Source organism: Anas acuta, chromosome 4, assembly GCF_963932015.1.
Source record: "Anas acuta chromosome 4, bAnaAcu1.1, whole genome shotgun sequence".
Classification (NCBI taxonomy): Eukaryota; Metazoa; Chordata; class Aves; order Anseriformes; family Anatidae; genus Anas; species Anas acuta.
Window position 1 is genome coordinate 69727166 of NC_088982.1, and position 21451 is coordinate 69748616.

At 41.6% G+C, this 21451-nt stretch overlaps 1 protein-coding gene across 8 annotated transcripts in view; it reads left to right on the forward strand.

The window, feature by feature from the left end:
* The window catches only part of BANK1 (B cell scaffold protein with ankyrin repeats 1), a 134943-nt gene that overhangs the window by 105904 nt on the left and 7588 nt on the right, over positions 1-21451 (forward strand). For 6 of the 8 annotated variants that reach the window (XM_068681829.1, XM_068681823.1, XM_068681826.1 and 3 more), the window contains 5 exons: positions 3225-3321; positions 4685-4990; positions 7695-7976; positions 16855-16923; positions 18749-18933. In XM_068681829.1, coding sequence (XP_068537930.1) covers positions 3225-3321; positions 4685-4990; positions 7695-7976; positions 16855-16923; positions 18749-18933 — 939 coding nt within the window. The remainder of the gene's footprint in view (positions 1-3224; positions 3322-4684; positions 4991-7694; positions 7977-16854; positions 16924-18748; positions 18934-21451) is intronic. The other 2 variants (XM_068681830.1, XM_068681824.1) reach the window with 1 other exon arrangement.

Sequence of the window (21451 nt, forward strand, 5' to 3'; positions counted from 1 at the left end):
TCCCTGGGGGCCACTGAAGTGGAAAAGCAGAGCGTTGGTGTCCTGGGTTGTGTGCTGCAGAGAGCATCAGATGTCTGGGAGGAGGACTTTGTGAGCAGCTACCTCACAGGGCCATCAAAAGCACAGGATTTAGCTGTCGTAATGATTTGGGTAACACCAGCACCTGCCTGGAGAGGGACCCAGCAGGAGGCGTTATCCAGCAGGGTATTGAGTGCATTGATTTGATATTGAAGAGAAGGGAAGTAGAGGATGCTTTTCTTTGAAAACAAACAGGAGAAACTCATTGAGGGTGTCCAGGCAGAAGGTAAAATGAGAGGAGTCTAGGATGTGTTATACAGTTTTTATCATAGAATCATAGAATATCCTGAGTTGGAAGGGACCCTTAAGGATCATCAAGTCCAACTCTTGACACCGCACAGGTCTACCCAAAAGTTCAGACCATGTGACTAAGTGCACAGTCCAATCTCTTCTTAAATTCAGTCAGGCTCGGTGCAGTGACCACTTCCCTGGGGAGCCTGTTCCAGTGTGCAACCACTCTCTCTGTGAAGAACCCCCTCCTGATGTCAAGCCTAAATTTCCCCTGCCTCAGCTTAACCCCGTTCCCGCGGGTCCTGTCGCTGGTGTTAATGGAGAAAAGGTCTCCTGCCTCTCGACACCCCCTTACGAGGAAGTTGTAGACTGCGATGAGGTCTCCCCTCAGCCTCCTCTTCTCCAGGCTGAACAGGCCCAGTGCCCTCAGCCGTTCCTCGTACGTCTTCCCCTCCAGGCCTTTCACCATCTTCGTAGCCCTCCTCTGGGCACTCTCCAACAGTTTCATGTCCTTTTTATACTGTGGTGCCCAGAACTGCACACAGTACTCGAGGTGGGGCCGCACCAGCGCAGAGTAGAGCGGGACAATCACCTCCCTTGACCTACTAGCGATGCCGTGCTTGATGCACCCCAGGACACGGTTGGCCCTCCTGGCTGCCAGGGCACACTGCTGGCTCATATTCAACTTGCTGAGAAGGGAAATGAGTGGTAGACTTCAAAAAAGTGCTAACTTACCTCTTTGTGGAGGGAAGTGTAGAAAGAGACAAACCCCAGATAGGAGAATGAGGTCCAGAGGAAGTGGAAACTCTATCAAGTAATGAAGGACAAGCAGAGAAGTGTAGCAGAGGCACTTTGAGGACATTATGAGCAAGACCAAAGAACAAAATGAAATGCAGCTAGCAAGAGAAATCAGAAGTAATAAAAATTGTTTTTATGAGGCAAGTTTTCAGCAATTCATTGTCAGAATGAATTCAGCATTTTCAGAGAAGCTGCTAAGCTAGTGGGGCAGGTTGACCTTCAGTCTTCTGAAGCATTCAGGTTTTAAAGATGCCCATTAATCATCTCTGTTCTGTTGGTTTCCGTGAGTCAGCAGGTTTCCTCCAGCCGAGGAAGAGCTGTATCAAGTGGGAAAATCAGAAAGTGCCATTTGTTTCCTCCACTTACCAGAGATGGTCACCAAAAAACGTGTTTGCAGAGGTAGAAGTAAACACCTTGAAAGAATTTCTCTGATACCGGCCTCCACTGTCATAGTGGGATTAAATCTAGAGCTCTGCTTGCTTGATTTCTTCTGCATGGATCTTCGGTGTCACACAAGAAATGCAGAACTTCACAGGAGACCTTTTTTATTTTTTTTTCCCAGTGTACGGCTACATTTAGCACATACAGACCTAAACCTTCTGAAAACAAGTACTTGGAAAAGCTCCCAGCTTCAGGGCTTTTAGAGATATCCTGTTTCTGTGAAGAATAGGGGAAGCAGATAAACTATGGGGAAGCTCAGGTAGAACAGGGGACTCTGAACGTAGGAGACAGAGGTTACTACTTGGTTGCTGGGGCAGGTGTAGCTCAGGGGAGAACCCAGCAATGTTCTTGAAGGAGCAAAGCAAAGCGGGCAAGGGAGGCCCCTGGTGTGCAGCCTGGTGGCCACACATTGTAGGAGAGGCTCTTGTGAGATGGCAAAGAGCAGCAGGGAAGAAGGCATTCTCGGTTCCCCAGAAAAAAAAGCAGTTTCTCCAATTGTTTTCCCCTTTCATGCCACGATATGAATGTAAGGCCTGGGACCTGTGTCCCTGGGACAGTGGCTGTGGCTGCCAGGAGTAGCAGGATCCTGGGAACAAACTGCGTGCTGTTTCCCTACTTTCTTTTGGGGTGGTGCCCTCAGCCCCCCAGAGGTAGCATTTTGTGGTTCAGAATTTCTAAATAATTACCGAGGGCGTGACTGTGCCTGTGCAGGGTGGTTTTGTATTGCACTCCCACAGGAGTCAAGGTACTGCTGGGTTAGTTGAAAAAAGATTTTGGTTATTTCTGAAAGTCAGCAATTAACGAGTGGGTTTTGTGCGTTTTAAGACAACAGAACTGTCTGTAGGTACAAATCTGCCCTCAGTGGCTGGGGCTGAGCACAGGGTTGTACTTCTTCTGCTTGGAGAAATGCAGTGAGAACATTTCAGAGCACCAATCATGCTGACCCTCCTAAACCTAATTTTGAATAGCGCTGTGTGAATATAGCAGCTTTCTAGAGGAACAAGGAACAATGCTTTGCCACGTTGGGGCATTGAAGTGGAAATGCCAGCACGCTTTGCAGTCCTGGTTCGGATTTCTCAGTGCACACATGGCTGCTGGTACCGAGCACCAGGGCAGGGGAACTGCTTATAACAGGTTATAATGACCTCTCCGGAGATTCCTTGCACTTTGTGCACCCTCGAGCTGTTCCGTAACATCCTGTAGACTTTCTGTTTTTCTGCTACTGATCTTTCTCATTACCTACGAGTGCTTCGTAGCTGGGGACAGAGGTGGGAACTGTCTGAACAACCCCTGCAGTGCTGAGCAGGGATGAGTTGGCTTGAATCCTTTCCGTGCAAGCTTGGTATTGCTTCATGGCAGTACCTTGTGTCCTTGTCATGTACCCAGACACCTGCATTCCTTCTGTCTGTAGCAGGTACCTGTACCACTACGTAGCTGTGAACGTGTTACATTTCTGTCTCTGACTTCCCCTTAGTAAAATGTTTAAAATTATATGAATAGCAGAGTGTGCAGGTAGGAAAGAAATCTCTGCAAAACACGCATAATTTTCGGACAGAATCAGAAGAAGAAGACGTGTCTGTTTCTCCTCCAGATAACCGTTTCCTCATTGACCATGCCTGGCTTTGTTGGGGCATGATGTTACCCAAACCAATACCCTACTCTGTTTTTCTTTGTAGAATGACGTGACAGATAACTGCACCGATCAGGAGGAGGAAGCAGAAGATGACGACACTTACGTGGTTATGGTAGGCTTGGAAACTCAACCAGCCGTGAGTAAGTCACGTTGTTTATCAGCAGCAGATCATAAGCTGTGTTGTGTGGGATTATGGACAAACACAGGGGGCAAATTATTTTAATGCTTCCAATTTCCACGTTACTGCAACTTCCAAGGAGGCAGGTGTCCTAGGGCATAGGGGAAGGCAGGCAAGGGATTCAGGCATGATAACCAAAGTCTGGCTCAGTTAGAGTCTGCAGCTTGATCTTCATACATCTAAGCATATGTTGATCACAAGTTTGTTGCTAATCTGTGTGGTCAAATGCATATTCCTCTTGAAAACTGCAGAGCTGCTTGTTTGCATTTACTGATGACAGTTTCTTTAGTATGTAACTATTTTATGATATTTTGCAGTATCATGAATTTATAAAGCTAAACTTTATCCTGTTTCCATCTTATCTGTTTGTTGACAATTTTGTCTTTCCAACTGTCTCATATTCTGCACGAACATGATATTTCTTGTTTGCAATGTTTAAGCCTGCTGCTTTTTGGCACATCTAGGTATACAATAGACACTGTGAAAATGGGAGCTAGAAATCTGGTTAGCCGTGACACGCTTCCACCGTCTCTGTCACCTTTCCACTATATATGGAGTACGTCGGGGTGGGCACACGGAGGAAGAATGTGAATCATAACAGATGGCCGTGGTAGTCACCTACGTGCTCTAACCTCCCATTTTAATCTGTGGTGGAAGAAAGGCTTCACCAAAGGGTAGCTCAGAGTAGAAAGGGCTCTGTAGGACCAGCTCTGCATTGACTGCAACTCTGCTGATGGACCTGCGTAGCTTACTCTGTTATGTCACTTACATGCACCCCCCAAATCTTGATGCTGTACAGCGTTGAAAATTTATCATTCTACATTCCCGTGGTCTGTGGCGCATTAAAAAACACCCCAAATTTCCACAGGAGTCCAGCCGTGTCTCCCGAGGGCAATGCATATTTTATTTTAGAGAGATTCAAACAGGCGCCCCAAATCCATTGTATAAAAACAAGTGACAGAGTTGGGTGAGCTAGGGCTTTATTTCCCTAGCAGTGCACTGTGCTCCATTCAAAATCAAGGAACACAAATTACGGAGGCATGGTAAGTGTGTGTGATTGCATTCTGACAGCAGCTCCAGAAGAGCTGAACATACCGTGTGCACGAAGATGTTGTATATCAGAGTAGCAAAACCTAATAAAAACTTCCACTGCTGATCTGGTAAATATTTTAAAAGCTGTTCACTGACAGTGTGTATTTGACAGCCTTCCTCCACTGTATTAGTTCATAAAAGTTTTATTAGCCACTGCGTTGCTTCTGTGGGAATCCTTGAAATAGGAAATGTTTCCAGATGGCAAATTTTAAAGGAAATAATGCATTCTTTAGCATTAAAAGCCAAGCCGGACCTGGGAGATCAATATGGAATTGGATCAAGATGCCAACAAATAGCTGAGGTGGGTGAGGAAGAGGAAGATGATGTAGAAGACAGCAGAGAGGAAAGCAAAGATGAAGATGAAGAAGGGGAAGATACCTACACCCTTGTCAACAGTCCGAACAATTTATATGCCAGCATCCCTGATGATTCAGAAAAGACCAGAAGAGACTGCTTTTTCTACAAGAGGCCACCTCCTCCTCCCCCTCGAAATCTGCCTGGTACCGTGAGGCAGGATGAGCTGCACAGTTTCTCACAAGGTATGATTTTGGGAGGAAAAGAACCCCAGATACAAACACACGTGTAAACACAGATCAGGTGCTGCTGCAGAAATGATGTGTGCTCACTTCTACTAGTAGTAGCTCGACAGCATGGCCCAAATTCTGCACAGCAAACATCTGCCTGTGAACATTGCTGCACGAAGGCCTTCACAGCCAGCATATCAGATAATGCAGAGCTGTGGGCTACTGGGTTATGGTTTCAGGTTTTTCTCACTCTGTCCATCTCAGAACGCTACCCACTAACACATAAGATACTTGTTTTACAAGAGAGGCCTGAAACAAAACACTAAGCCTGTATTTTTCTCAAGTTGATTTAAATATTTACATTTAAAAATATTAAATGCTATCTTGATTTAATACAGTTTATAATTTCACAGGTAGAATTAATACAAAAGTGACTGTGTAGAGAGAAGTAACAGTATTTTATTGTATTTTAGCCAATGTTGTGGTTAGAAATAAAGCACTATATTGTGTTACAAATAGAAAAGAGAGAGAGAGATCGTGACCTTTAATGAAATGCTTTTCTTTCTTTTTTTTAAATATTTCAGCCCCAGAGTAAAAATCTAAAATTTAGTCTTGTAGTTGAGAAGTCCAAAATACTATTTGCATCTATTTCAAAAGGAGTGATTATAATTATTTTTTTTCTCATTGGGAAAAAGTAAATATGCAGAAGAATTCACGCTTAAATACCGGTCTTAAAAAATCATGTAGAAAAAAAAACTTTTGTCATGGACATTACTGATAAGTGCGTGCACAAATTGCCTGTGAGTTTGCTCCACAGCTTATTTCTGTTAACTCTCTTTTCAAATGTGGCATAACCTATTAGAGGCCTAAATTACCATCACCAAGCACTTTGATGTTCATGTAAGTGCACAGAAATAGCTGTTCAGCCTTATAGTAGCCTGCTTTAGATAGGTTTTCGTCCTGTGTTCTGCTGTGAAAGAAAAAACTGGCTATGTACAGCAAGGCACAGATTCCAAAAGGATGAGGGGCAAAATAAAACTAGCACTGCAAATGCGTTTTGCTCGCTATGCCGTACTCAATGTAGGTGTGCATGTATGTACACAAATGAGGGGGCAGGTTTGGCTTAGGGGATCTGTTAGCATAGGTCTGATAGAAATGCCTGTATTGGGACAGCTCTCGTGGCTACACCGTCGGGTAGCAATGTGACCCTCTCTGCCAAATGCCAGGTACCCGTACGTGGATTTAAGACATGCCATGAATTTTCCTAAGTCCTAGGCATGGTTTCATTTCACTTTATTTTGGGGGTGGGGCTGGGGGTATCAGAATTCCCTAAACTGGCACGGTATTTGCTTTCAAAGAGCTCTAATGAGTCACTGCTACGTGTTTTTTAGTTAGCCACTTAGTTTAGCTATTGCTGAGGAAGACCTAAAAGGCAGGTCCCTTCTTCTTGAAGTCTTCTTTTTGGCAGTGGCATGAGAGTGCCCCCTGTGGGAGTTAAGAGAAAGAAAATCCTACAGAGAAAGAAACGGAACTGTTATAGTGGCATGGAAACAAAATACTTTTCATATTAAATATGGCAGCTGTATTAATCACACTTGTTTTTTTTAAAATATATATATATATGAGCCAGAATACATATTGATAATATGTATTAATAATACAGCCCATTTATAAATGACGCATCCCATTTACAAATGTATCATACAGATTGTAAAGCTCCTCTGAACCCATACACAGATACAACAATTATTTAATTTACTGTAAATAGCAGCCAACGGATTTAAAACTCCAGTAGTGACCAAAGCCTTGCTCAGTGAATGCGCATTTACAAGCAGCTCATTACAACATCAGGAAAATAGAGCTCAGTGCAGAACTGTGAGCGGGTCTACTGTCTGCCCAGGAAAGAGGAGGAAGTTGTAGACATGGATGGGATCAGCAGCCTTGGCAACAGCTCCTAATTCTTTATAGTTTGTGGGCTTTTTAAATACAAGTAAGTCAAAGCAAGCCAAGGTATTAGGAAATTAGATAATTCCTTTTAAAGCTGAAAAATGTAAAAGCTAAAGGAAAGCAAGTTCTGATTAGATGTACTATGAAACATGGGGAGTAGAGACCAACGAAGTCATTTGGGTGTGGGGTTGAAGATAGTCTCACAGCACAAATGAGGTCATAAATTTCATACATCCTTTAAGGGGCTGTTAATTTTTTTCCCACTTTTCCTTACAGTACATTGTAGTGAAATGCTCAAAAACAAATGGGACGTTGAAGATATTGGAAAGACAAAATCCAACATTTTCTAAAATAAGTTTAATTTTATAAGTCATTGTTGCAACAGCTAACGAATAGCCTGATTTGCCAAAATGCCAAGGAGTACAGGTACCACTTGTTTGGCTTCACCATTAAGGAATGTGTTCGTATGACTCTTGTTGGAGCAACTGGGGTATGCAGCATTGCTTTTAAATAAGAGTCTTTACTTTGGGCTGATTTATTAGCATCTGATTTTGATTATCTGATGTGAAATCAGGAGGAGGCCCTGAAGCTGAAATTATGCCTTCAGGATATGCTCCCTGGTGATGTAGCTGATCAGAAACCAATGAGAATCAGAATGCCTTAGTTTAGAACTGAAATCAGGTCTCCACATTAGGAAAATCTAAAGCCTAAAGTTAAGTCTTAATCTCCTTTCTTTGCCCTACCTATGAAACACAATTCCTCGCTTTTTCAGAAAGGAATTTTATGGAGGACAGAAGGGACAGAGAATATGGCGATGGACTCCTAACAGCATGCTGCAGAGAAGAACAAGATACATACGAGGAAGATGACAAGGAGGAGCACCTCTACACTTTCGCAAAATTGGATGAATGTCTGTACGATTTGATACTGGCAGAGAAGGAGGAGGAGAAGAGTAAAGAATGCAGGTCGTTTATCATGAACAGGCCTCCAGCCCCTACCCCTCGTCCCGTATGTTCACCTGCCAGAAATGAGAACACTCCCTACATAGTACAAGGTCAGTGCTTGCTTCTTTGCGAATACTTGCTGATAGAACATGGACGTGTTTGTTCCTTTTGATGAACAGTTTTGTTGTTTGTTTTTTTTTTAAAGACTAAGATCTTTGTTCAGTTACTTTCAAACAAACAAACCTGTTGATTCAGTTTACCTATTCTCACTTCTCAAATAAGCTGAGAACATCTCTGACTAATAATTTTCAATTTGCATCTGTGATAGAATCACTTTTTTGGTTTAATTTTACAAAAAATATGACAATCTGATGGAAGATGAAGAATCACTGGGCTAGCTGTGAATGCATTTATTTCAATGGTATAATACAGAATTTTCTTTAAGTTTCTTTATCAAACTGTTTTTTCTTAATTCTGAGAGAGAGGTTTCTGCCATGTTCTGTTTTTCTGATGAGAGCAGTAGGGAGAAATGCCTATGTGAAGACTCCTCTTCCTAATCTCCTTTCTCTGATGCTAGAAATTGCTCTCTTGGAAGGGCTTATATACTTTTACCATTTCTCTGAAACTTGGTGGACCTTATTGAGCTTATTCATGGAAATGTGATGCTGGAAGAGCTTCCAGGTATCTTTCAGACTGATTCATATTGAAGCCAAATTTCAGAATAACAAAAGGAATTGCTGTGAGCTTGGTGCAGGGATCTCTCGGTGTAAGCTCCAAAGTGCATACTGTCTACATTTCCAGTCTCTTCTACAAGAACCTGCCAATTGTGTAAAAACATGCATAAGAATAAATGGTAGAAAAACAGGTTGAGGAGGACTCCAGATTACTTACACCAGAAGATTACTTACTCCATCCACTGCATGCATTAAAACAGGACTAATATGACCCAAATCATCCTACCATACAGAGAAGCACCTCCTTTGCCATGCCTTTTTCAGTCAGTGCTTTATTTTATTCTTCCTAGCTAGCTCCAGGCTGTATAACTCCAAGTGAGGGCCAGAATATGTGGGCTATTGTCTTCATCATTTGGTTGCTGTTTCTTCAGCGTGCTCAGGAAGTGTAAGGACGAGTCACTACAGTAGTTAGAGAATAAGGCAAGAAGGATGTGTATAGGGGGCCTGGCACAACTACAACAGTCTTGAAATAGCTACTTTTACTGCGATTGTTAGAGCAGCACCTCAGATCTTGGTCCTCCGTCATAGAGGTACCAGTGACTCGAAAGCTGTTACTGTGCAGATGCATGATTCGGAAGATTGCTTTTACTGACTTTTATTGCACTGGTGTTTCTGCTTTGTCTGCCCCACTAAGAAAGAAACTATGCTTTGATGGGGCTGTGGTTCTCTTACACCTTATATACTAACCCAAGGTTTTAAGATTTGCTTGTGTATGGGAGTAGGGGTAGACAAATGACTTCCCTCTTGTTCTATGACATCAGTCTCTGTCTCAAGTTCATTTACTTAGACCATAAGTGGCAAAAGTGGAAGCACTTCAAGAAAGATTCACTTTGACCACTCAAGCCTCTGCTTCCCCGGCCATCATGCTAGTTCCAGGGCTGGGGTTTCTCACTCTCCTGTTTCGTGCAGGCATTCCCAAGGTAGTGAAATTTTACAGGGGTAATGTACATTCAGCCAAAAGATTTCTCTTGCTGCTTGTCCTGGCAATTTTTATCCTCCACAGTGGTTAAAACAATATTCACCCAGTCTAGCAATATCCCAGTTTCTGGTTTATTGTATTAGAATTTCTTATAATCAGAAGAGAAAAGATTGTTTCATCTGTAAGAACCAGAAAATTTAATTCCAGCCCACCCTTAGAATCTGCATGTGTTCACATCCATTGCTTTATCATTTAATTTATTGGGCGTAAAATAAAACCACTTTGGTTAGTGCATGTAGACATTTTCCATTCCTCAAATAAACTTATGATAGTTTCAGGTTTTCTTTTCATATAATATGTTAAAAAAGAGCATTTCTGAGGACACAAAGTCCTGAAAATAATGAAAAAAAATAGTGAAAAAATAAAATTATTATATTTTCTAGTAGATAACATTAGAAAAAAAACAAAGTTAGAAATTAAGGGAGTTTTGCAGTTGTACTTCTTTCTTCCTGCCACAAACATTATGATACGATCCTTAAATATATAACCGTGTGCTGCTATTTATCCCAGCTGTTTTGTTTCATATAGTATGTAAAATGGGTTAGCATAAGACGCAAAACTCTTAAGTGTTGTTCAGTCCCGTTTTTGGTTAAAACGTGATTCCTGCCTGCCCGAGGTACAGCGTGTTGCTTCAGACCCCCTTGTGATACGCCCTCGGATTTGTTCTGTGTCCACTGAAGTCTTGGGTGCCCAGTATGAAGCACTTACGGCGTGCCATGCTTCAGATGAAAACAATTCTATAGCACGTTACTCCCTCAGAGCAGAAATCCCATTGTTTCAGTGGCTGCTAGGAGTAGTCAGAACTTCAAATTCGTCAGTGATAGCATCCTGATACCAGGGACTCATGAGCCTGATTGCTGGGTTAAGCGACGTGTCTGGGGTTACGCTGGGGCTTTGTTGGAGGGAGAAACCTTATTCCATAGAGCAACTTCGAGTTACTCAACCAGAGGCATCCTTCCCCACTGTGCATTCACTAAATACCTTTTAAATTCTAATCCAAAGAACATTTCTGTAAGAAACAGCTTCTGTTAAAGAATATTTCTGGACGAATCAGGCTCTGAGTGAGCTGAAAGATGTAAAGCGTAAGTGTTCTAATAAGTCTGAGGTGGTTTCATTTATTCTGTTTTAAATTTTAATGAATGTGCAAATCACTGTAGTGGACACTGCTCAATAAACTGCGTCTTTAACAGAGGGTACATTTGTTGTTTAGGCCACTGCAAGAATTTTGTTTTATGTAGAAAAGGCTCATCAAGCGATGGAGCTGCACGCTGGTGCCAAATAGCTCACTGTCCAGATGGTGCACACTTTTCGCGTGCCCACTTTCCATTCCTTAAGTGCTTAGGGTTGCTTTGTAGGTTATTTCAGTGTTTTTTTTTTCAGTGGTGTTCTGCCAAAACAGCTGTTAAATAAATGTATGAAGGTGTTGTGCTTTCAGTTTACAATGAAGTTTAAATACTCCCTATTGATACCACACTGATTGTGCTGCAAACCGAAGTCCGCAGGATGTTCTCAGGACAGAAGTGTGAGCATCTGCAACACCCGAGGACCATTCCTGAAGTCTCACCCACCAGGAGTACCCTGTGGTGTGAGGGTTACATTGCTGTCCTGGCTTGTTCTTTTACCTCGTGTCAGAGACCACCAGTAGCAGAGGGGTTCTCCACAACGTGGACACCTGCCCTACAGCAGCAGAAAGAACACGTCATGTGCTACAGCCTTTGGTCCTTTACAGACCTGTCACAAATCCCTGCAGCAGTGCGTTTCCCCTCTGTGCATGGGAAACATCTTACCACATTAGCTGTCTGTGGGATTTCACTGGGTTAGAAGACGTGGAAAAAGTGTTTCCCATTTACTGTTCCAGAAGAGAATATTGTTCTCATGGCTTATCAAAATCAGTGGGCACACAGGAATTAGCAGGCAGTGGATATTTTTAAGGAGGCAGCCTATTTTATGTGCAGATTGGAACAACATAAACCCAAATTTAATGGGAAAAAAAACTCCATTGCAGAATTGCTAGTGTCTTGGAAAGTTATCAGGCTGATTGCTGGGAACTATAGCCATCACATCCTGAATTTAAAGCTCTTATTGTGCAGATGGTTTAAATGCTCTGAAGCAGGGGTTCCCAAAGTGAAGCCTCGGAGCCCATGCAAACTGCAAAACCTTTATGTCCCACAGAGGGATTTTTTACTACTTTGCTATGGTAAGGATAAAGTACTGCACTGCAGATGAATTTCATTATGTACCCCCAACTTAAGGGTGTTTTTCCATGGAAAAAAAAAATACTAGGAACCACTGTTCAGCTAGCTTAGAACACCTCAGACTTTAAAGATCCGTTTAGGAACTAGTATATGGGCTTCATCTGTCATGGTGATTCAGTCAGATTTTTGGTATCTTAACTCCAGCAGATTATAATACGTACTGAATAAAGCACACAGAGAGAAAATATTTCTAGGATGCAGCCTGACTGAAAAGCAACCCCATTCTGAATAGCATGCTTTTGGTCAAACCAGGTAGTCTTTCCCTTTTTGCTGAAGACAAATGGGACTGCAGAAATATATTCACATTTTACATAGTGGAGCAAGTATTCTTGAGTGTATTGCTAGACTCCTTCCACCTTCCATAGTCCTCTAAGTTAAAAAGATGAGAAGAGCAAGAGTGGGAGCGTTCTCTTCCCCGTGTATGGGACAGCAAGGACACTGACACCAAGTTCTGACCACCGCTGCCTTCTCACTCACTCTTTACCCTTTTGGTAAAAAGTGTTCCAGTATTACTTTGGTTGTCTTGCCTCAGTGTAGGGGAACAGCTGCCTCTGCATAGTCTCTTGAGGTCCCTCCCCAATCAAGGTGTGATTCTAGCAGCTTTGGGCTCGTGTTCGGCAGATTCAGAGCCTGACTGTGAATTGGGAAGAAAATTGCTGGTGAGCGTTTGTTTCTTGCATTACTTTCACATTGTCATTACACGGTGATTCTTTTTAAAGTCATTTTACGTTTGATCTGAGAAATTGGGTTTCTCAGTCTTGGCTTCCTAATTATGCGGCTGTGGAAGGCAGAGGCTGACAGCAAACAGTCTGTGTGTGAGCTGCGGTGAGCGGATCTGGAGCTGCAACTGCAAAACTCAGGCAGCAGCGTGCCTTGGGCCTGTAAATAACGGAGCAGCCTGGCAGTGTGGTATTCCCACCAGTGTTGTTGGCCTTGCTCGGTCTGTGTTCTGGTGCAGTGACTGCTGTGTGCCCTTACAGGTGTCATTGCAATGTCAGACGATGTGTTTAGAACGGATCAGAGCTGCTGTACAAGTTTATGTTGTGGTTTGTGCACCCCACTGCACTTAGAAGTCTTTCCCCCTCACCTCCTGATGGTGTAAGTGCATTTGGACACCTGTGCCCCCATGCCAGGACAGCACCGGGGCCTGAGCCCCTTTGATTACCCTGCCTGGCACGGGTAACGCACTGCCCTTCTCCACAGCACGTGTTGCTGACAGGGCTGGTCATCAGGTGTGCTGCTGTCTAGGAAAAATACACAAGGCCATACTACGTAGCATCCCATCGCCTTAGCTGATTTCATGCTATGAATCACCAGAGCTTTTTGTTTTCATCTTAAATATGTGAACTATTTTGGGTACGTTTTAGGAGTGCTCCTTAATCATCTCAGTGTTGCATCTTCAGGGCTCTTGCTGAGCGATGCTCCGTGTTAGCAAACAAAACAGGCAAAACAAAAGTGAGATCTGAAAGGATGTGAACCAACATCTGCATACTTCTCATCTCATGAATAATAAGCATCGTTCCATTATATTCCTTCCGTGGTATTCTCCGTGTATTTGTCATCCCTCACTGTGCTGCATCCAATTTACAAACTAACCTATACCAAATCTGTGAGTTTTATTTGTACTATGCACACACAGTTTAAATATTAAATGTTTTAAAAAATGGAGTGGGCAAAGGTAGAGTCTCTCCCAGCAACATACCCCAGCTAGCAATCGTGCCCTCTTTTTTGCGTTCTTCCCATGATCATGACAGGTAATTGCGTGGCAACTCTAAAATGAGTGAAGCAGAAACCTACTCAAGCTGGAAGCTTTACAAACTCGCTGTAATTTGCAACTGAGTTGAGATCTGTTAATAAGTGCAACCCCAGTGTATTAATTAATTTGCCTGGTGTTTCTATGAAGATTTTGTTCCCCCTGGATTTTAATTTTGAATGTTTCCTAAACAAAACAGTCGTGGCAATAGATAATTCAGTTTGGAACAGCAGCTGAATGAGGCTGATGAATAGCTGCATCTTGAATTTCCCTTAGCAAACTGAATTCAAATTAGTGATAGTTACTGGTTGTTTTGCTGTCTCTCTTCTCCCTTGCATTTGTTCTTCTGAAAGTGTTGAGGAAGTAGGATTAGGCTGATGGAGTGATAAGCTCAGTGTTCTTCCAGAGGGGGTTGGTTCATCAGCCTGGCTTTACTTGAATCGCTTGTGTAATGTGCCAAACTGTTGTTTGCGCTTGAGAGGCAACGCTGCTAATTGGGAAACGTCCATCATAGTTCAGACAGGCAAAGTAAAATCTAAATTAGAAACCATATCCGTGCCTCTTACTGATAGGAGTTGCCTGCTCTCGTAATGTAACTTCTTCCACATTTTGATTGCCCATGTTTTTAATTATCGTACTTCTGACTGGCCTATCACCAAGCCCTTTTTTAATGTCATTGTGCATCTATAAATTCTTATCGTTGCAGCTCTGTGTTAGAATCAATTACTTCTGAAAATCAAATTCCTGTTCTTTTTGTCTACCTGCGGCTATTGTAAAAATCGGCATTCTCTCTTTCTAGGTGCTTTATACTCATCATACTTTCTTGTACAGTTGTGTCATTATAAAACGCTCTTCTTGAGCTAGAATTATGCCCAAGAGGCTTAGATTTCAAATATTTCTAGTCCTTCTATTTGTGGGGATAACCATTAAAATATTAATCACATTTCAAGCCTCACAGTGTTATTTACCTGCGTGTGCAGACAGCCTGAATCAGCATCAGTAACCAGTCTCACTGAGATTTAAAAAAATGAACAGTTTTCTGGTTTCATATCCTACTGGAAAATAGTGCAGCAGTTCCTGACTCATTTTGTTTTCCTGGAGAAACTGGCGTTGTGTTACATTCCTAAAAAGTGTTCTTACTACCTAAGACATCAAAATGTATTTAGGGCATGCAAAGGACTTCATCTGTGTCCTGTAGCAACTAAAGGGGGAGATAGTGAACTTCTAGGTTTTGACGTATAAACATGTACGGGTATTTTGTCCAGTCACAAGCTGATGAAAAATTTAAAAGGAGTCTTACAAATATTATCGAAGGCACTTGTTAAGTTGTTTGTTTTAAAGAAAAAAAGCATAATAGCAGTACTGTGATTTTTTAATCAGATTTTCTATAGCAGAGGCTCCAAAATATAAATATATGTATCTGCTTGCTCATTTGAAGGACTATGGCATTCTGCCACCTAAAAAACCTGCTACATTAATATTGTTTCACTGAAGGAATAGTCACTCTTACTCTCCATAAAAACAGAATGCGTCTCTGTACAAAACCATCCATTTCTTTCATTCCACTTACTGTATTCCAGCAGCTTACAACTGACAGAAGAGAATGTGGGAATGAAGGAGTAAATTGCTAGAGTCTTCCCTAAACCTGTGGCAGTGGTACAGCAGCGTGTGCATATGCCAGGCATTCCAGAAACAGGAATAATTTGTTTTCATTTACTTCACCCACACTGAGTACTTGCTGCCAACTAAAATCATTTCAGCAAGATGCAGCACGTAAAGTGGCTTTAACAATTTTACTTTGAACAACTGGAAGAGTAATTCCATTTCTGATTACTCTGACACTGCAAAACTCAGCAGAAATTTCAAAGCCTATCAATTAAAGTACTTCCCAATCAGGGACATTGTTGAGTGTATCCCTCCTCTTCCTTATGCAGACAAATTGAGGCTGCCGGCACCACCTCAGTGTACTTTAATTTCCTCTCTTACAAGAGGATACTATTTCAAGTGTAGAAGAAGACACTGCAGCCACATTTAGCAGATTTCTTTGGGAATTATAGAGAGGAGTATTATAAATGTTAAGATTTATCAGTGTTAGGCTGAAACTAGGGCCATAACATCAACAGATTGTGCTGCCTGTCTCGTTCTTTTATGCTATCCATTTAACCCATCTGATAACATTTTCAGGAACGTGAAGCCCCAGCTGTTGTCATTCATCATCACCTCCCATACTCCCTACTCAGGGTTGGCCTGAAGACTTCATTCTGCCATTTAGAAAATGCTCTCAGGAATTGTTCCTTCCCACCTCTCTGTGTAGCAAGCGCAGGGTTTGAATGGCCTGAATCCTCCATTTCACAAGTTTCAGACTGAAGACGCGTACGTGGCAGCCTGAGCAGGCAGGCAAGGAGCAAACTGAGCTCCGCCAGGTTTCCTTGCTCTGCATGAGCAAGCAGCCAGGACGGCAGGGTGCGTGCAGAGTTGTGTTGTACCACGCCTTGGTCCCAAAACAAATACTTGCTGCACTGAACTGGCACATTTGTCAGTAAGATGACTTCACTGCAAGGCGTTACTCTACATTATCAGTTTGTTGTTGTTGTTTGTTTTTTTTTTAGCTAAAATCAAAACTGAGACTTAAGAGGGCAAGGCATATATGACAGTAGTTAAGTCCCAAATGAAGCAATTCCAGCCATCTGGGTTTTACTTTCATTGCCAGCAAAAGTTTGACAGCAGCAGATTTCAGGGCACATCCAAGCTGTCTGTACTCGAGGCACCTGACAGCAGTGGAGCGGTGGGCAAGGGTAAGGGAGCAGGTAAGCAGGCCTTGCAGTTCTTGGCGCCTGTATGAGCAAGAGAACCACATGTGTGTATTCTTAAGCACTGTTGTTATTCTTGCCTGGTTCAATTGTTTTTCCTGCCTTAGCTTTTCCCCTAAATAAGATACAGACTATAGTAGGTGTCCCTACCATGTGAAGAACTCTGAGATTATGTGTTGTTTTGTTTTTTTCTAAACAAGTAATGTTACTGCAATAATTTTATTTTCTTCAAAGCTCCTTGTCCTGATGTCTTGTAATATCAATAATCCTGCCATTCTGCGCGACAGAACAATTTTTCAAGTAATTAACATTAGACTGATGAGTGGGTTGAGAAGTACTCCAAGGCTAGAATAAGACATTTATTCCAGCCTGCTTTCATGAGCCTCCATCCTTCCATAATGTGTGATGTCTTCTATTAACAGTTTTGGTTAACTTCCTTATGTTCTTAACTTTGTAGTGTTTCAGCAAAAGGCCACTCAGATGCCCAGTGACTACAACAAGATGTATTGCAACGTCAGGAGGCACGGTACAGAATTTAATTTAGCTCTTTAACTACCTTGATGTTTTTCAGTAGAGCTAGCAGAGAATTGCTGTGACTTGATTTTGACTGATTTAGCATCTATTTTCCTGCACGTGATTTATATCCTTAACGCTACTGCAGCATGAAGAGATTAGATTAAATAAAGAAAAATAAAAGTTAGAGTCTTTTGGGAAAGATTTGTACAGCTAGAGTTACTTTATGCCGTTCTGTTTGCTTTCTCCATTGTGATTAAAAGCAAGAAAAGGAAGGACTGGAGGGCTCAGCTGCACTCACTTAATTCCAGCTATGGAAAGGCAGCAGTGAGTGGAGCACAAGTTCTCTCCTGGGTGCCCCAAGATCTATGTAGAATGAATTACTGGTGGCAGCCTGGTTGTTATTTAGTTGTTGCGCATCAAAACGTTGCTACCAAATTCCTTTAATGGTTCCCTAAAATAACTAACAGTGTTACAGACAAAATGAATGAAGGCTGAGCGAATATTTTTCTTACCTCTTCTTTTAACAAGTAGCTGATGAGGATTAAAGCATGAAGAGCAGCATGCAACTGCCTATAAAGTTCTGCAAAAGGGAACTGGAGTTTCCCTTGCTACTGGCATCACTTAACCATGAACACTAAGCCACTGAGGAAAAGAGTGCAGGACTTTCTAGGTCTTATTGCATTCCTGTAGTTTTTAGTAACAGAGTATAGGTAGCATACCTCAGCTAGAATTATATATATGTACATAAAACATAATAAATTTTATGGGTCTGAGGAGCCCCCCAGCAATTCCCATCATTTTGCTGGTAAGAAAAATGCAATTTTACCTAAACTGGTCTGATCTCCGAATTATCATATCAGATGCACGTTATTGGGGTTATCACTGTCATACAGAAACAACTAGCAGAGATGGAAAAAAAAACAGAGACTCATAACTAATTTGTTTTAGTATGGTATGTGATCAAAAGGAGGAAGTAGAAGTCGGAGTAGCTGTTGTTTATTTTTATTTTTCTTAATGTATTTTTCTTTGCCTGGTCCTTCTTCACTTAAAAATACCGGTGCATAACACAGCAGAAAAACTGACCCAATTAATAACTGCGGTTTGAACTCGCAGCCTGGCTGCACTCTCCGTGCAGTTTGAAACAAGTGCTTTGTTACCTTTGCAACATCCTCATACGGAGATGTGTGCTGTCCCAGCCATTTCATATCCACATCCTGGAGGTACACATGGTGCTACACCTCCCTAGAGCGAGCTGTGCATCTGATAACGCACCTCTCCCTGATGTTTCCCTTCAGTTGTGCACCTGCATTGTAATCTGTAGGAGGACTAGGTTGGAACAGCTTGTCACTGCGGTGTATCTAGTAATTATATTTGGGAAGAAAAAAAAAAATCATGTGAAATTTCATGGTGATTTCTGACCAAATTTCAACCCCAGCATTTGAGAAATGTAATGTTTGAAGTTGGGGAAGGAGTGGGGGGCATTGTGGAAATGTTGTGTCTTAACATGGCAATGATTTCTTTTAAAGTGTCTGGGCTATAGCTTTAGCACTGGAAGGAAATTCTTGTATGACTTGATGTTAATGGATCTGTGGATCTGGGCAATAGTAAGGAATGAAATGTTAAAGATGTTACTCTGCTGCCAAAGACTAATGGTAGATACCTCATTGATTCATTGTATTTCTCTCATTGCCAGAAAACAAAAAAAATAAAAAAGAGGGAGAAAGAGAGAGGCAGGGAAAACCACCCTATAGATGGTGTGGTTTTAATTGATATCAGATAAAAAAATAGAAAGGAATGAAATGAGTTACTAATATTTATCTTTTTACATTTTGTAGCAGCACACAGACGCCCCAGCGAGACAGTAGCTTATACCACTGTGAAACACAGCATCCCTGCTGAACAGGAAGAACTTATCCATTTGCAGAAACAAGTGAAAAAGGGGGCAATTTCTGTGGACGAAGCCCTTGACAAATTTAAACGGTGGCAGAACGAAAACCAGAGACCACAGTCCGCTCTACAGGTATGAATCTGAACATTTAGGTTTCTTGATGGGAATCTTGATCAGTTTGGAAAACAATCTTATGAATTTTGGCTCCTATGTGTGAGGTCAAAAATGGGGGTTGTGATTTCTGGTGTTATGAGTGACATGCCCATCAACTCCCAAGGCTCTTGTTGCTTATGGTTCTGAATCTTAGAGATACCTGTTCCCACTATTACTTGATTATTTGAGAGGCTTCCTGGCATTATTTTGCCTAAATGTAGGTGCTGCTGCATTTGGTTAAAATCCCGAGTTAAATCTGTTCTCCTAAGACTTTTATTTTACGCTGTTAAGTGATGCGTAGGCCTATGCATCTTTTATGAAACCACCAACTTTCTGTAGCTGAACAAAACAAATGTGCTATTGAATAGTGTCAGCTAAGAAACATAACTACTTCAAACATACATTGTTAATATATATTAACTCCAGCACGCTTTATGCCTGTCTGAAAGTGTTGAATCTACCTGCTGAAATTCACAATTCTCAGAAATGCTCTTCAGCTCCTTTATATTCAATGTATGGAGTAAATGAAGGTGCACAAAAACAAGATTTACAAAAGCCCACACAGTGAGTCACTGAGAGAATTGCATCAAAGCTAGACGGTATGCTTAAGGAGAAAGGCACAGTGAGGAGCTTTGTTAATTACTTCTAACAAGACAGCTGGAAGAAGAGGTTGTGCCCTCATTTTATATGAGGCCATGCATTAACAAAAATATTTTCTTGCTGTCTTTTAAGTACATTAGTAGAAAGAGAAAAACCAAAGCCAGTCTGCTGCTCAGTGGAGTGGGAGAGCTATCGGACACTGCTCGCAAGGAGAGATTAAATGCCCTTTTTGTTTGCATTTACTGAAGAAATCATACGAGCTTTGTCAGTGCAGTGGAACACTTAATAGCAGAAGTGTAGGGACCTGGAACAGCTTAGGAGTGCAGTGCACCAGCAGCACAACACGAGCTGTATGGTGGCAGTGCAAGGGCACGGGGTGGCCCCTTCTGGGTCTACCTGTGGCACTGCGCTGTCAGTCCAGGGAGTTACTTGGGTAGGTCTGATCTACGCAAAGATTTATTTAATTATTTTTTAATCTGAAGATGCCTGTATTGGAAGGGAAGATGTACTTGGCTTGGTTTCAGTGCTTAAGGGAAAAAGGGTGGTTTATACCTTCAGTTGCATGTCTGACTTTTAGTTTGTTTGGTACCACAGAAAACTCTTTCACCGTTACCCCGGTGTGAACATAATGAATTTACTTCATGCTAGCACTGTAGTTGTCTGGTCTTCACTGGGATTTTGAGGGGAAAAAAAAACACTTGTCCAAAGCAAAAAATAAAAACCCAAGCCTCTGTAATCTAACCCCAGAATCAATATAACTCAGTGATAGGGAAGAAAAAAAACTCCACAAGACTCTTGGGAATAAATGCTAAAATTAACATCTACTTGTAGCACATAGTAGATATTTTTCTGCCTTTTAAAATGATTTTTCTGGAGAAAGAAGTTTAGTGTTCAGAATGTTAGAGCCCAGCTTTTTATAGTTCTTCATTATTTCTACAGCAAACTTCTGTTATTGATTTCTGCTGTTTGTTTTTCACTTAAAGGAAGCAGTGCGCCACCTTAGAGACGCCAGTATTGGAAACAGACTAGGAAAGGAAAACTTGCATGTTAAGTTACACTTTCTTTTGGCTTTCAAAACACCAAAGACTTGAGCTGTTAATAAGTACAGTGCAGAGGTCTGATCCAAAGCATAGGCAGACTTTTGCATGGGATTTGTAATGAGCATATCCTGCATCTTTCCACATTTAAGTTATTTTAATGTAATCGGTCCTTCAGCAGGGTCAAGATTTCATCCCTAAGATGAGCTCAGTGAGAGTTAATGGGGCAGAAAATTTAACAAGCTTTTCTGTAGTTGCTGTTTCCTACTGCTTTGTCATATTAGAGTAGATGATTTCTTTATGACAATTTACATGATGACTTCAATATTTTATTTGTAAATCAGCTATCAATTTGCACTTGCACATTCTTGATGAGCTTTCTATTGCTACAGCAGTTCACAATTGTGACTCATTAGTAAAAGCTATGCCATTGGTCATTTAAGATGTTTTTTTCTCCCCTTTGTGAGGCGCAGTATAAATCACCTGTATTTCTTGCAAATGATTTTCTCTTATTATTTTGAAATATTAGATGGTATTGGCTTTAGGCTTTTGAATTCTATAAACTTTAATATGTGCAAGTTCTTGGAGGGGAAATGTAGTGTTTCTTTTTTTACATTGGGCTTAGTACAACCTTTCTATGTAAATAACCAGCTGAATATGTTATTTATTTCCTTACTGCAAGAGCAAAAATTAATCCACAGTACTGCTTTCATTATTCTATTAGGCAGTGTTGTGTTTACATAGACTTGATAGTTGAGATACTGTAATTAAGGGAAACTCTTGCTGGCCCAGAGGCAGAGTTGCAGTTCAGACTGTTTATTTCAGCTTTAATCTGAGTCCTCCGTGGTCTGTAGGGGGCC